Source organism: Lepus europaeus, chromosome 7 (genome assembly GCF_033115175.1).
Source record: "Lepus europaeus isolate LE1 chromosome 7, mLepTim1.pri, whole genome shotgun sequence".
NCBI classification, from domain to species: domain Eukaryota; kingdom Metazoa; phylum Chordata; class Mammalia; order Lagomorpha; family Leporidae; genus Lepus; species Lepus europaeus.
Window position 1 is genome coordinate 112,226,296 of NC_084833.1, and position 12,858 is coordinate 112,239,153.

The window sequence follows — 12,858 nt, forward strand, 5'->3', positions numbered from 1 at the left end:
TTAAAAATATTTTTATTTATTTATTTGAAAGGCAGAGTTAGAGAGAGAGGGGGAGAGAGAGAGAGAGAGAGAAAGAGAATCTTCTATCTGCTGGTCCACTCCCCAGATGGCTTCAACAGCTAAGCTTGGAGCTTCATCAGGAGCCAGGAGCTTCTTCTAGGTCTCCCACAAGGGTGCAGGGCCCCAAGTACTTGAGCCAGCCTCTGCTGCTTTCTCAGGCACATTAGCAGGGAGCTGGATTGAAAGTGGAGCATCCAGGACTCTAATTGGTGCCCATCTGGAATGCCAGAACTGCAAGGAGAGGTTTATCTGCTATGCCACAGCACCAGCCTCTAGCTTTATTTTTCTCTTTCAACTTTCATTTGATGATTCTGGGTCCCTTGTACTTTTATAGGAAGATTATTTTTGACATACCAATATCTGCAATTAACAGGGTGATATTTTGATAGGTTTTGTAGATCAACTTGGAAAGTATAGTTAGTCATCATCAAAAAATGCTGCATTTTCTGATTTGTGAACATGGGCTATGTTTCTGTTTCTTTAGGTCTTCTTTAATTTGTTTCAGCAATATTTATGTATCCAGCATGCATGCCTTTTATTTTTAAAATTTAATCCTAAGTATTTTGTTCTTTGTTTTCTTACAAATTATTTTTTCTATTGTTTATTATAAGCATAGGAAAATATAACTAACCATTGTGTATTGATATTGTATCCCGAAAACAGGCTAATTTTAATTCACTCTGAAATTTTTATGTTTTAGCCTATTCCTTACAAATTTCAATATATACAAATCTTGCATCATTTACAAGTAGATGGAGTTATGCTTCTTCCCAGCCTCCACGCTTTCAATGTTATTTTCTTGCCATATTGCCCTAGATAGACATCCTGCATAATATTGAAAAAAAAAAAAGTGCATGGAATGGGCATTGTGCCTTCTTCCTTATCTTAGGGGGAACAGACTCAGTCTTTCACCATAAAATATGTTGTTTGCAATGAATTTTCTTGGGGCTGCTGTTGCTATTTAATTTAAAAATAAAGCATGCATTCTTCAAAGTGCATTATTCTCCACTTTCTTACACCCAGTCTATACATCTTTAGATTAATTTAAATTTATAATATTTTAATAAAATGAAATTTTTGAGTTGTCATTTTCCTCCTCATGGATGTTATTTTTTCCCTAAAATAGGACATGGATAGAAGGGCTTATAGAGGAATCAGAAACTCAAACGTCTTCATGAGTAAACAGATACAGAGATATAAAAACTCTATAAGAAAAAAAAAAAACTATAAGAGAATGAAGTAGTGATTTTTTAAAATTTATTTATTTTTTTATTTTTTGACAGACAGAATGGACAGTGAGAGAGAGACAGAGAGAGAGAAAGGTCTTCCTTTTTGCCGTTGGTTCACCCTCCAATGGCTGCTGCGGTAGGCGCGCTGCTGCTGGCGCACCGCGCTGATCCGATGGCAGGAGCCAGGTGCTTCTCCTGGTCTCCCATGGAGTGCAGAGCCCAAGCACTTGGGCCATCCTCCACTGCACTCCCTGGCCACAGCAGAGAGCTGGCCTGGAAGAGGGGCAACCGGGACAGGATCGGTGCCCCGACCGGGACTAGAACCCGGTGTGCCGGCGCCGCAAGGCGGAGGATTAGCCTATTGAGCTGCAGCGCCGGCCATGAAGTAGTGATTTTTAAAATCCATATTCTGTTAAAGATTCTAAAGTCAAAATTATTTCTAAAACACTATGCTCCCTTATGTGGGTGGGTAAAATCCAGCCAATGGACTGTATAAGAACCACAAAATTACTTAGTCTGGCACTGCCAAGGCAACTGCAGGTGGAACTTCAAATTTATTAATCTAAAGCAGGGTGAGTTTTCAGCTGGCAATTTTGTGTAGACCATGATTTATGTTATAAATATGCAATGGACCTTGTCAGAAAAAAGATTTCCAACCCCATAACATAATATAGCTCCTGAATGAGTTGTTCTTAAACCTAGAAATTTACACATCTTCTTCTGAAGAGTTACCTAAGAAGGTAAACAACTTTTCCCTGTGCCATCACTTAATTCTCTATATATGACACTTCAAAAAACTCGCAGCTTTGCAGCGCCCTTATATGAGGACAAACAGGTCCTCTTTGTAAAGGGGCTCTGCTCAATCTGGAGTGGACGCCACTGCTGCAAACAGATTGTGCCAAAAAGAGAATGGCAGAAAACCAATTCCTACTCCATGAAAAAGGCCTTTCAAAATATAACTGCTATCATATTTTTTTTTACTTTTTTTTTTGCCACTACTGTTATTTAAGCAATAATCAAAATAAAGAAGATTGGAAAACTACCAGTAGCAAAGACTGAGATTATTTTATTGTTTTAACCACCATTAATATTACAGTGAGATAATCTGGGGACAGATAAGCAAAAGATTAATTTGTTTATATTGTTTTGTTTATATTGTTCTCAGCCATGAAATGCAGAGTGTAAGCATATATTTGATTGGCAGATGTGCTCGTAACAGAAAGGTAGATGAAATTGTCAATTTAGTAAAGATAAAGGCTTTTCTTCATTATGATGTGAACAGTTATGTCATTTTATTCATGTGTAATTCAGTGAATAATCTGTGCATGGATAAATATTATAAGTTTGGTATTCATCTGTAAGATCTTATCTAGATTCTGTCCAATTAGAATCACTCAATAATGCGAAATATCACTCATACTTTTTTCCCAGCTCTTATGGTTTTTTAATATGGCATGTGTTTTGTACATGCTTTGGCTTTGAAAAGATGACATTTCCAGAATATATCTGTATTATCTCATGTTTTATTTTATTTTTCATGTCTATGTCAAATTTTGCATCTGTATTCTTAGAAAATCACTATGCTCATCTGTACTGAAAATCTACACATACACTGAACAAATCACTTAAGCCTTTGAATTTTAGTTTCCTCATCTCTGAAAATAAAAATGATACACTTGTATCTAATAGAGTTGTTGGAGGAAACATTATTTACATTTATGAAGGCACAATATCTGTTCCAAGCACATGGTAACCACCAAATAACTAGTCATATTTCCTGTTCATTTTTATCTAAATGTTGTTATCTTTGCTTTCTGACTCAGCAAAAATTTTGAATGATGGTTGTCAGTCTCTTTCTTTTGAACATAAAACAATCATCACGATGTCCCATTCTCAGAGCTCATCAACGTCTGGCCAAACAATATCCCAGAACTAAAGAGATACACATATTTTGTCTGCTTTGGTCTCTCATGCTCCTGAGGCAGTGCTGTTAACAACTCTGGTTTGAAGGTAAGTGCAAAACATACCATGGCAAGTTCGCTGTTCTTAAAGCTTAAGATCATCCAAGACTGAAATTTTCCAACCCTGGTCCTCCTTACCATATGCCCAAGGGTCATCCCAAGGAGAATTGGAGTACATGATGATTTCATAAGTGTTCTTGTAATAGATGAATTAGCAAGCTCATCTTTCCTTGTTGTGCTGTTTGAGCTGAGTGATAGGCTTAGCGTTAACTATCTGGTTAGTTTCAAAAGCATCTATTTCTGTATTTTTGAATCAGTACTTGTGGTCAAAGAATTCACTAAAAGAGAGTCTAGCCTGGGTCAGTAGGGAATACACTATTGCCAGTACTTCACCTGCATTTATTCTTTCATGTTAATTACTGTGAGTGATTACTCTGATACAACAAAGAGATAAAGATCAGAAAGAAGACATAAGTAGCTAAAACAAAGAGATGGAAGATGAAACAGACAAGTCTTTTCCTATATCTTTGATCAGTTACTTATTATACACATAACAATGGGTAAATATCCAATCACTCTATCTTTAGCTTTGTAACATAAGGTATTAAAATAAGCATGCTAGCATGTGTTCTACAGAGGAGTTGGGAGGATTAAAATAAAGCATGGAAGTTCTTAGAACACTCAACAGATTTTATCAGAAGAGCTCTGTGAGTGTTCAGTGACTGGACACCACCACTATTATCCATTATTACAGGATAGAACAAAAATAATGATAGGGCTATCTGATATTGATTTACATATCACTTATTTCTGGGTTCCCAGGGTTTTAACTGCTAACATAATTGAGGAAAAGGCAAAGAACTGGGTACATCTGGTGGTAAATACTTGAATTCTATTTCACACTTCATTATTTGATGGTACAATGCATTTATGTCCCAACTTTTCTTCTTTTTTAAGGGAATTCCATGAGGAAAATGGCAGGAGGAAATCATTCTGCACTCAAGGTCTTTATCTTGGCTGGACTAACAGAGAAACCAGAGCTCCAGCTGCCCCTCTTCCTCCTATTCATGGGAATCTATGTGGTCATCGTGGTGGGGAACCTGGGCATGATCACACTGATTGGGCTCAGTTCTCACCTGCACACCCCCATGTACTATTTCCTCAGCAGTCTGTCCTTTATTGATCTCTGCCAATCCACTGTCATTACCCCCAAAATGTTGGTGAACTTCGTGACAGAGAAGAACATCATCTCCTACCCCGAATGCATGATCCAGCTCTATGTCTTCCTGGTTTTTGTCATATCAGAATGTCACATGTTGGCTGCAATGTCCTATGATCGCTATGTTGCCATATGTAACCCATTGCTTTACAATGTTACCATGTCTTATAAGCTCTGTAGTTGGTCAGTAGTTGGGGTATATGCCATAGGCTTGGTTGGTGCCACAGTTCATACAGTCTGCATGCTAAAAGTGGTTTTCTGTAAGGCTGATATAATCAATCATTACTTCTGTGATCTTTTTCCACTACTGGAGCTCTCCTGCTCCAGTACTTCCATCAATGAAGTAGTAGTTCTGTGCTTCAGTGCATTTAATATCCTTGTCCCAACAGTGGCCATCCTCAGCTCTTACACCTTCATCATTGTCAGTATCCTTGCCATTCATTCAGCCAAAGGCCGGTCTAAAGCCTTCAGCACTTGCAGCTCCCATATTTCAGCTGTTGGTGTCTTCTTTGGTTCTACAGCATTTATGTACCTACAACCACCATCTGTCAGCTAATGGAACAAGGAAAAGTATCTTCTGTATTTTATACTATTATTGTGCCCATGCTGAACCCCTTTATCTACAGTTTGAGGAATAAAGATGTCAAATTGGCATTGAAGAAAATTTTGGTCAGGAAACCATGTCCATGAATAGAATCACTGTCATGTTGTCTTATTAGAAACAGGTCTTTGGTTTTCCTGGATGTGTAATTTATTAGGTTTACTTATCAAATTTTTTGAATATCAGTGATGGATTCCTATGTAACATATCTCTAAATTTTTGTCCATCCTACCACATTTGAATCCATGTTTCACTAACTATATATGAAGAAATACACAGAATTAGAAACATACTTGAGGCTTAAAGGAATTTTTGTTTTATTTTTTAATGATAGTAGCAACATATGTATGTTACTGAGATTTTATACAATATCAAGCACTGTGCCCAGAACTTTAAATGGGCTACTTTATTTGATGTTTATCTTATTCCCTCTGGGCAAGGACTATTATTATTCCCCTTTAAGGATGAAATAAACTGAATCTTATTTGAATGATTTCATTTTATGGACTCAAATCATAGTAGAAGAGGGCAACAGTTTGTATAAAAGCATTTCATATGGGATTGGCTTATCAGACAAGTCAAAACTTGATGGTTTATGAATCAATGGTTTAAATGATGCACAAATATTGCTAAGTCACATAATTTCCTTGTGGCTTATGTTGTTTTATCATATAACTACTGTTATATGATAAACAAAGAAAGAGCAAAGAATAAGACATTTTCCTACAACTTTGCTGAGTTTATTAGTTCTGGTATTTTTGGTGGAATCTTTGGGATTTACATTATACAAGATCATGTCAAAGGTAGTGACAATTTGACTTCCTATTTTCTAATTCAGATGCCATCGATTTCTTTCTCTTGCCTAGTTACTCACAATAGGGCTTTCAGAACTACATTACATAAAAGTGGACCAGATCTTTTCCTAGGTATTGCAGAGACAGCCTTCAGCTTTTCCCCATTCAGTATGTTGTTAGGTGTCAGCCTATTACATATAATCTTTATTATACTGAAGTGCATTTCTTGTCCACATAATTTGTTCAGAGCTTTCGATTGTGGTGCGATGTTGAATTTTACCAAATGTTTTCTTTTTATCTGGGAGATAGCCATATATTCGTTGACATTTATTTTGTTGATTTTTTTAAAATTAAACTTTTATTTTATGAATGTAAATTTCCAAAGTACAGCTTATGGGTTACAATGGCTTCCCCCTCCCAAAACTTCCCTCCCACCCACAACCCTCCCCTTTCCCGCTCCCTCTCCCCTTCCAATCACATCATGATTCATTTTCAATTCTCTTTATATACAAAAGATCAGTTTAGTATATATTAGGTAACGATTTCAACAGTTTGCCCCCATATAGCAACACAAAGTGAAAAAAAAAATACTGTTGGAGTACTAGTTATAGCATTAAATAACAGTGTACAGCACATTAAAGACAGAGATCCTACATAATATTTTTTTAAAAAAATTAATTAATTTTCTATGCCATTTCCAATTTAACACCAGGTTTGTTTTTTTTTTTCATTTCCAATTATCTTTATATACAGAAGATCGATTCAGTATATAATTAGTAAAGATCTCGTCAGTTTGTACCCACGCAGAAACACAAAGTGTAAAACTACTGTTTCAGTACTAGTTATAGCATCACTGCTCATTAGACAACACATTAAGGACAGTTCCGACATGGGATGTAAGTACACAGTGACTTCTGTTGCTGACTTAACAATTTGACACTCCTGTTCATGGCGTCAGTAATCTCCCTAGGCTCTAGTCATGAGTTGCCAGGGCTATGGAAGCCTTTAGAGTTCACTGACTTTGATCTTATTTCGATAGGGTCATAGTCAAAGTGGAAGTTCTCTCCTCCCTTCGGCGAAGGGTACCTCCTTCTTTGATGGCCCCGTTCTTTCCACTGGGATCTCACTCACAGAGATTTTTCATTTAGGTCTTCTTCTTTTTTTTTTCTTTTCCATGGTATCTTGGCTTTCCATGCCTACAATACTCTCATGGGCTCTTCAGCCAGATCTGAATGCCTTAAGGGCTGATTCTGAGGCCAGAGTGTTGTTTAGGACGTCTGCCATTCTATGAGTCTGCTGTGTATCCCACTTCCCATGTTGGATCTTCCTCTCCCTTTTTGGTTCTATCAGTTAGTATTAGCAGACACTTGTCTTGTTTGTGTGATCCCTTTGACTCTTAGACCTATCCAAGCCATCGATTGTGAACTGAAATTGATCACTTGGACTAGTGAGATGGCATTGGTACATGCCACCTTGATGGGATTATATTGGAATCCCCAAACCTGGTGTTAAATTGGAAATGGCATAGAAAATTAATTATTTTTTTTAAAAAAAAATATTATGTAGGATCTCTGTCTTTAATGTGCTGCACACTCTTATTTAATGCAATAACTAGTACTCCAACAGTATTTTTTTTTTTTCACTTTGTGTTGCTATATGGGGGCAAACTGTTGAAATCGTTACCTAATTTATACTAAACTGATCTTTTGTACATAAAGAGAATCGAAAATGAATCATGATGTGATTGGAAGGGGAGAGGGAGCAGGAAAGGGGAGGGTTGTGGGTGGGAGGGAAGTTTTGGGAGGGGGAAGCCATTGTAACCCATGAGCTGTACTTTGGAAATTTATATTCATTAAATAAAAGTTTAATAATAAAAAAAAAAGAGTTTCAAGTTTGGATGGTAATTTTGCCCTTTATAAAATATGTACACAATTTAGTTTAGAAGAAACTATTAAAAAGTGGTTTTATGGAGAGGAAAAAAAAAAGAGATGAACAGAACTCAAGCACAGATGATATATTTGCAAAAAGAAATATTACAAAATTGTTTAACAAATAAAACATTAAAAATACTGAGGGTTAACAATGCTTGGAAAAACAAAATTTCCCTCAGCTTACGTCATTTTTGTTATCTGCAAGTTTCCAATATGCTAAGGATGACTCATCATAGATAAAGCTGAAGGATGCACATGATAACTGCAAAGATAAGTGTAGTTCTCAAAAACAAGTGTGTATTCAGCTTGCTAAAGATGACAAAATTTCATATGATAACGAAATGAAATATTGGGAAAACAAATGATTGTGTCAGATGAAATTATCTCATATGTCTCGTTACACTGAACAAAGAATGGCTCCGAGAAGAGCCAACATGGAAGACTGAGTTGTATTCTTCATGGATAACCACAAGAAACAAATCAGATCATGATATCCAAAGCTGTTGTAAAATTAGAAAGCATCAAATTGGTAGACATTTATTTCATTCCTTTTGATTTTAACCCATGGATTTTTGCCAGTATAATTCACTTTGCATCAGTCCCCCCTCCCCTTTTTTTTGGAAACACAAGCACATGAAAGTTCATGCAAAATTGATTTTGTGAAAGGAACTGTGAAGGTGACACATCCAACTGTAGAAGTGAATCATTCCACCTTGGATGAAGGTACACAAGACTGGGAAGCTTTTTATACTGGATCCTGGGAAGAGTGTTCTTGTTTCCTTCCCTCTTCAAAACTGTCACAAAGTATACAAGCCACAGTGTTGTACAACACAATTCTACTTTGTAATCACAGAATTTACACTCCACGAAATGTAACGTTATTCAAGTGAAAAGTGGAAAGACCACCGTTCCACAGTAATATAGCCAAGGGCTATAAATGATAACATTTATTATATCACTGTGGAACGGTGGTCTGTCTACATTTCACTTGAATAATATTATAGTTAGGGGAGTGTAAAGCCTGTGAGACATTGAAAGAAAAAATAAAACAAAGGAAGGGATGAGGGAGGGACGGAAGTATTTTCATGTTGTTAAAATTGTATCTTTGAAATTTTTGAAATCTGTTCCTTTTATATTAGTGAAAGTATTTTAAAATAAGATTTTAGGTGATTAGGAGAATTCTTACATTGTATTTAATAAATATTGGTATCTTCTCCTAGAGCTAGAGATTCAGATTTAGCTACATGTGGTACAGCAAGACCAACCTTCATTCTCCTTAAATATTACTTGAGGTAATATATTCATGTTACTGCTTTCAAAGTTCTAATACATGATTGTTCACATGGATGATCTCAATTCAATCAATCTACCACCTTTCCATTTGGGGGATGAAAAATATAAACAAAACTTAAGAAATAAGAAGAAAAGTTGGACATGTTAACTTTCAAACAATTAAATACTTCCTCCAATTATAAAAATAAGGAAACAGAATTTAGATCAACAAAAAAAGAACCCCAAAAGTTAAATATCAGTTCTCCAAATTCTTATGTCGTAATTCCTAAAATGCAATTAACACCGCTGCTTATTGAGCCAAGAATATAAGTTCCCTTTTTAAACATAAAATATCTTTTTGTAAAAGGAAATTAATGGTATATTATATTGTTTGTTCATTTTATGCATTTATTTTATTTGAGAGGAAGATGCGACAGAAATGGGGAAAGGGGAGAGAGACAGGGGAATGACACACAGAGACAGATCTTCCATCTACTGGTCGCTCCCCAAGTTCCTGGAGCCTGTTACTCAATGCAGGTTTCTCCTGTGTGGCACAGACCCAAGTGCATGAGCCATGACTTAGTGATTTCCAGGGTGTAAATTAGCAAGAAGCTGGAATCAAAAGTGGTGCCCACTCTGGTTTACTTTAAATTCTCAAAAATCCTTCTGTTCTCTATTTCCTATTAACAGTATGATACAACTTGTCAGTTTGCGACTTAATCCACTAAAACCTTGTAATCACAAGTGGGATGTGGACTAGTTACACTGGTTAGAAGCATGCAGAAAATTCAGAATATCAAATCCTATTAAATCCTGTTGAATCCAAATACATATGTTATTACAGATGATTTCTGTGTGTAAATGTTTACCACAAATTAACAGAGTTAGAATCGACAGGGAATGCCATTTGAAGGGAAATTACATAACTGGGGTAATGTGAACTGTAGTTGCTTCTCTTTCCAAGGGTGTGATCTTTGAGAAATGGAAATCCTTGGAGAGTATTTGTCTCTACGGTATTTATCACCCAGGGCAAACTTTCACAGCAAGGCAAGCAGAGTCACTCAGGCAACTGTGAAAGGAGGGGAGGTTTGCTTTCCTGAACCTGGGGAAACACGAACTGAAAACCTGGAGATGCTGACCTGGGATGCTGACCAGCTCCAAAGGTGACTCTGACCAAGGTCTGGGCCCTGTCCTCTCAGCACTAAGCTCGCAGAACACTGGATACCTGCTGCTCCCAAGACACTTGGAACATTCTCCTCCAAGTCAGACAGCACGTGGCAAATAAAATTTTACTGTGAGGTTTCAGGCTTAAGAGAGGTGAGTGTGGCTATCTGACATTGTAATTTGAGACTATTAGGTCTAGCAGCAATCTTTGTGAAAATTCAGAGAAATGCTCTTCAAGAACCTCATCTACTCAGTTACACATACAATATTTTGTAAGCCTCCAGCCACTGTGGTAGTGTCACTGGGGATGCAGAGGAGACTGGGTCTGGACCACCCGGCTTCCAGTGCAGCTCAGTCTAAAAATGTGCTGTTTGAAATTTATAGTTTTCTGAGCATGCAGTCGGAAGGTATAGGCAATTGCAATGGACTGAAGAATGTTTCCATGGCAACTTCAGTTTAGAATGAGATTGGAAAGGAAGTAAATTTTGCTAGACAACAGAGAGTAGTGCTTGTAAGATTATCACATGCAGAAAGACTCACTAACATAAAGGTAGACACTGAGTGACTGTGACATATTCCAGGAGCTGAAAGAAGCAAAATGTTCCTGTAGCACAAGAGGTTTATGGGGACTAAAAGATGGACAAGACTGTGTATTTGTGTACTTTATCCTAAGAACAGTTAGTGAATGTTCATCCACGACCCGGAAAGTGGGATGATTTCTGTAACTGTATCCAGTGACTAGGAATAGTAGCTCATTCAATTCCTAAGCTCTCAAGTGTGAAAATCATTTTTCCTTAAATTGATGAAAGTCTGTCTAACATTGGGGGGCTGGTGCCATGGCTCACTTGGTTAATCCTTGCCTGCAGCGCTGGCATCCCATATGGGCACCAGGTTCTAGTCCTGGTTGCTCCTCTTCCAGTCCAGCTCTCTGCTGTGGCCCAGGAAAGCAGTGGAGGATGGTCCAAGTGCTTGGACCCCTGCACCCACATGGGAGACCAGGAGGAAGCAGCTGGCTCCTGGCTTTGGATTGGCGCAGCACGACAGCTGTAGCGGCCATTTGGGGGGTGAACCAATGGAAGGAAGACCTTTCTCTCTGTCTCTCTCTCACTGTCTAACTCTGCCTGTCAAATAAAAAAATAAAATCTCTCTAACAACATATGAGAAATAAACTCTCTTGCCTTTTACTTTTGTAGTGATGTATGTAAAGCTTGCAAATTATCACCTTGCCTTCAAATTTCTACCAAGTATTTGAGAGCATCTGCATATGCTCCATCTTGTCATTGTGTCTCCTTTAAAAGTATGTTCATACCTAAGCATCAAACTCCAGATGCAGTGTGATGAATGCAGAACAATGCTTCCTACACACAGGAAATGGTCATTTTAATGCAGCATACGGGTTATGTGGATGAAAGAGCTTGTGACTGATGGTGACCACCTCAGGATCCCTAAATACAACAACCTGTCCTCCATATCCCAATGGCTGAGAACCAATATCACTCCTAACACTTCGTGGTACAGGCTTTGAAAGCTATATTGCAGATCTTATGTGGAGCGTTATTGATTCCAGTCTAAGATAGTGTATCTCAGTGTATTCCTAGTGTGTTCCAGTGTAACATCTTTTTGTAAATGAGATCTGAATCTCCCATTGCCTTATTCATTATTTGCTACTTTGTGGACTTCAGTAAGTTAATATTAAATTATGCCTATGTCTTCATATAATAACACCCAAACCAGTTATCTTACATATGTAGTTATTTTTAGACCAAATTTAGACATTAACAAATGCTTCCATGCTAAATTTAACCTTGTGTGTATTAGCTATTTCCCAAATCTTATTTGTTCTATTTGCTTGCTTTTAATTTTTTAAAATAGATTTATTGATTTATTTGATTTTAGTTACAGAGGAGGAGAGGCAGAGACATAGAGAGAGAGAAATGAGAGAGAGATGTTCCAACTGCTGATTCACTCCCCAAATGGCCCCAATGACTGGGGCTGGGCCAAGCCAAAGCCAGGAGCATGGAACTCCATCCAGATAATCCCATGTAGGTGATGGGGACCCAGGGACTTGGACCATCTTCCACTGCTTTCCAAAGCACATTAGCAGGGAGCTGGATTGAAAGTGGAGCAGCCAGGACTCAAACTGTGGCTTTAGCCACTATGCCACAGCGCCAGCCCCTTATTTTAATGTTTACTAAATTCAGGTCCCTAAAATTCAAGCTCAGAGACTCTTCTTCATTAGGCCTGGTATAGAGGTAGCAAATTTATATTAAATACACCACAAGGACCTCAGGATCTCGCCATATGTGTTCAGAGAACTTGAGAAGAATGACTTTTGAGATTATTTTCAGAGCTCCAGAAGCTTCTAAGAAAATACTTGGATTAAAACACAACAGACAACTATCTGATTCCAGGAGGAGATCATGGAATCAGTTTAACTAAACCAAGTTCACATGTAGTACAGTAAGTTAATTCTACAAATAACAAAATGAAAAAAACAAATTTAGAGATGTGGAAGCAACCTTCAAAACCAGAAATTGTCTGCTTGAAATATTGTTAGAGAGTTAATTGTCCCCAGGGAACAGACTAAGAGCATAGGGAGATAATTCAGGGACTTCTACCCTTCACTG

General features: G+C 37.5%; 1 protein-coding gene across 1 annotated transcript; it reads left to right on the forward strand.

Moving 5' to 3' along the window:
• The first annotated feature begins 4,224 nt into the window (after positions 1 to 4,224).
• On the forward strand, positions 4,225 to 5,025 carry LOC133764735 (olfactory receptor 8G50-like). Its single transcript, XM_062198422.1, has one exon. The coding sequence runs from the start codon at positions 4,225 to 4,227 to the stop codon at positions 5,023 to 5,025; it is 801 nt and encodes a 266-aa protein (XP_062054406.1).
• The last annotated feature ends 7,833 nt before the right edge of the window (positions 5,026 to 12,858 follow it).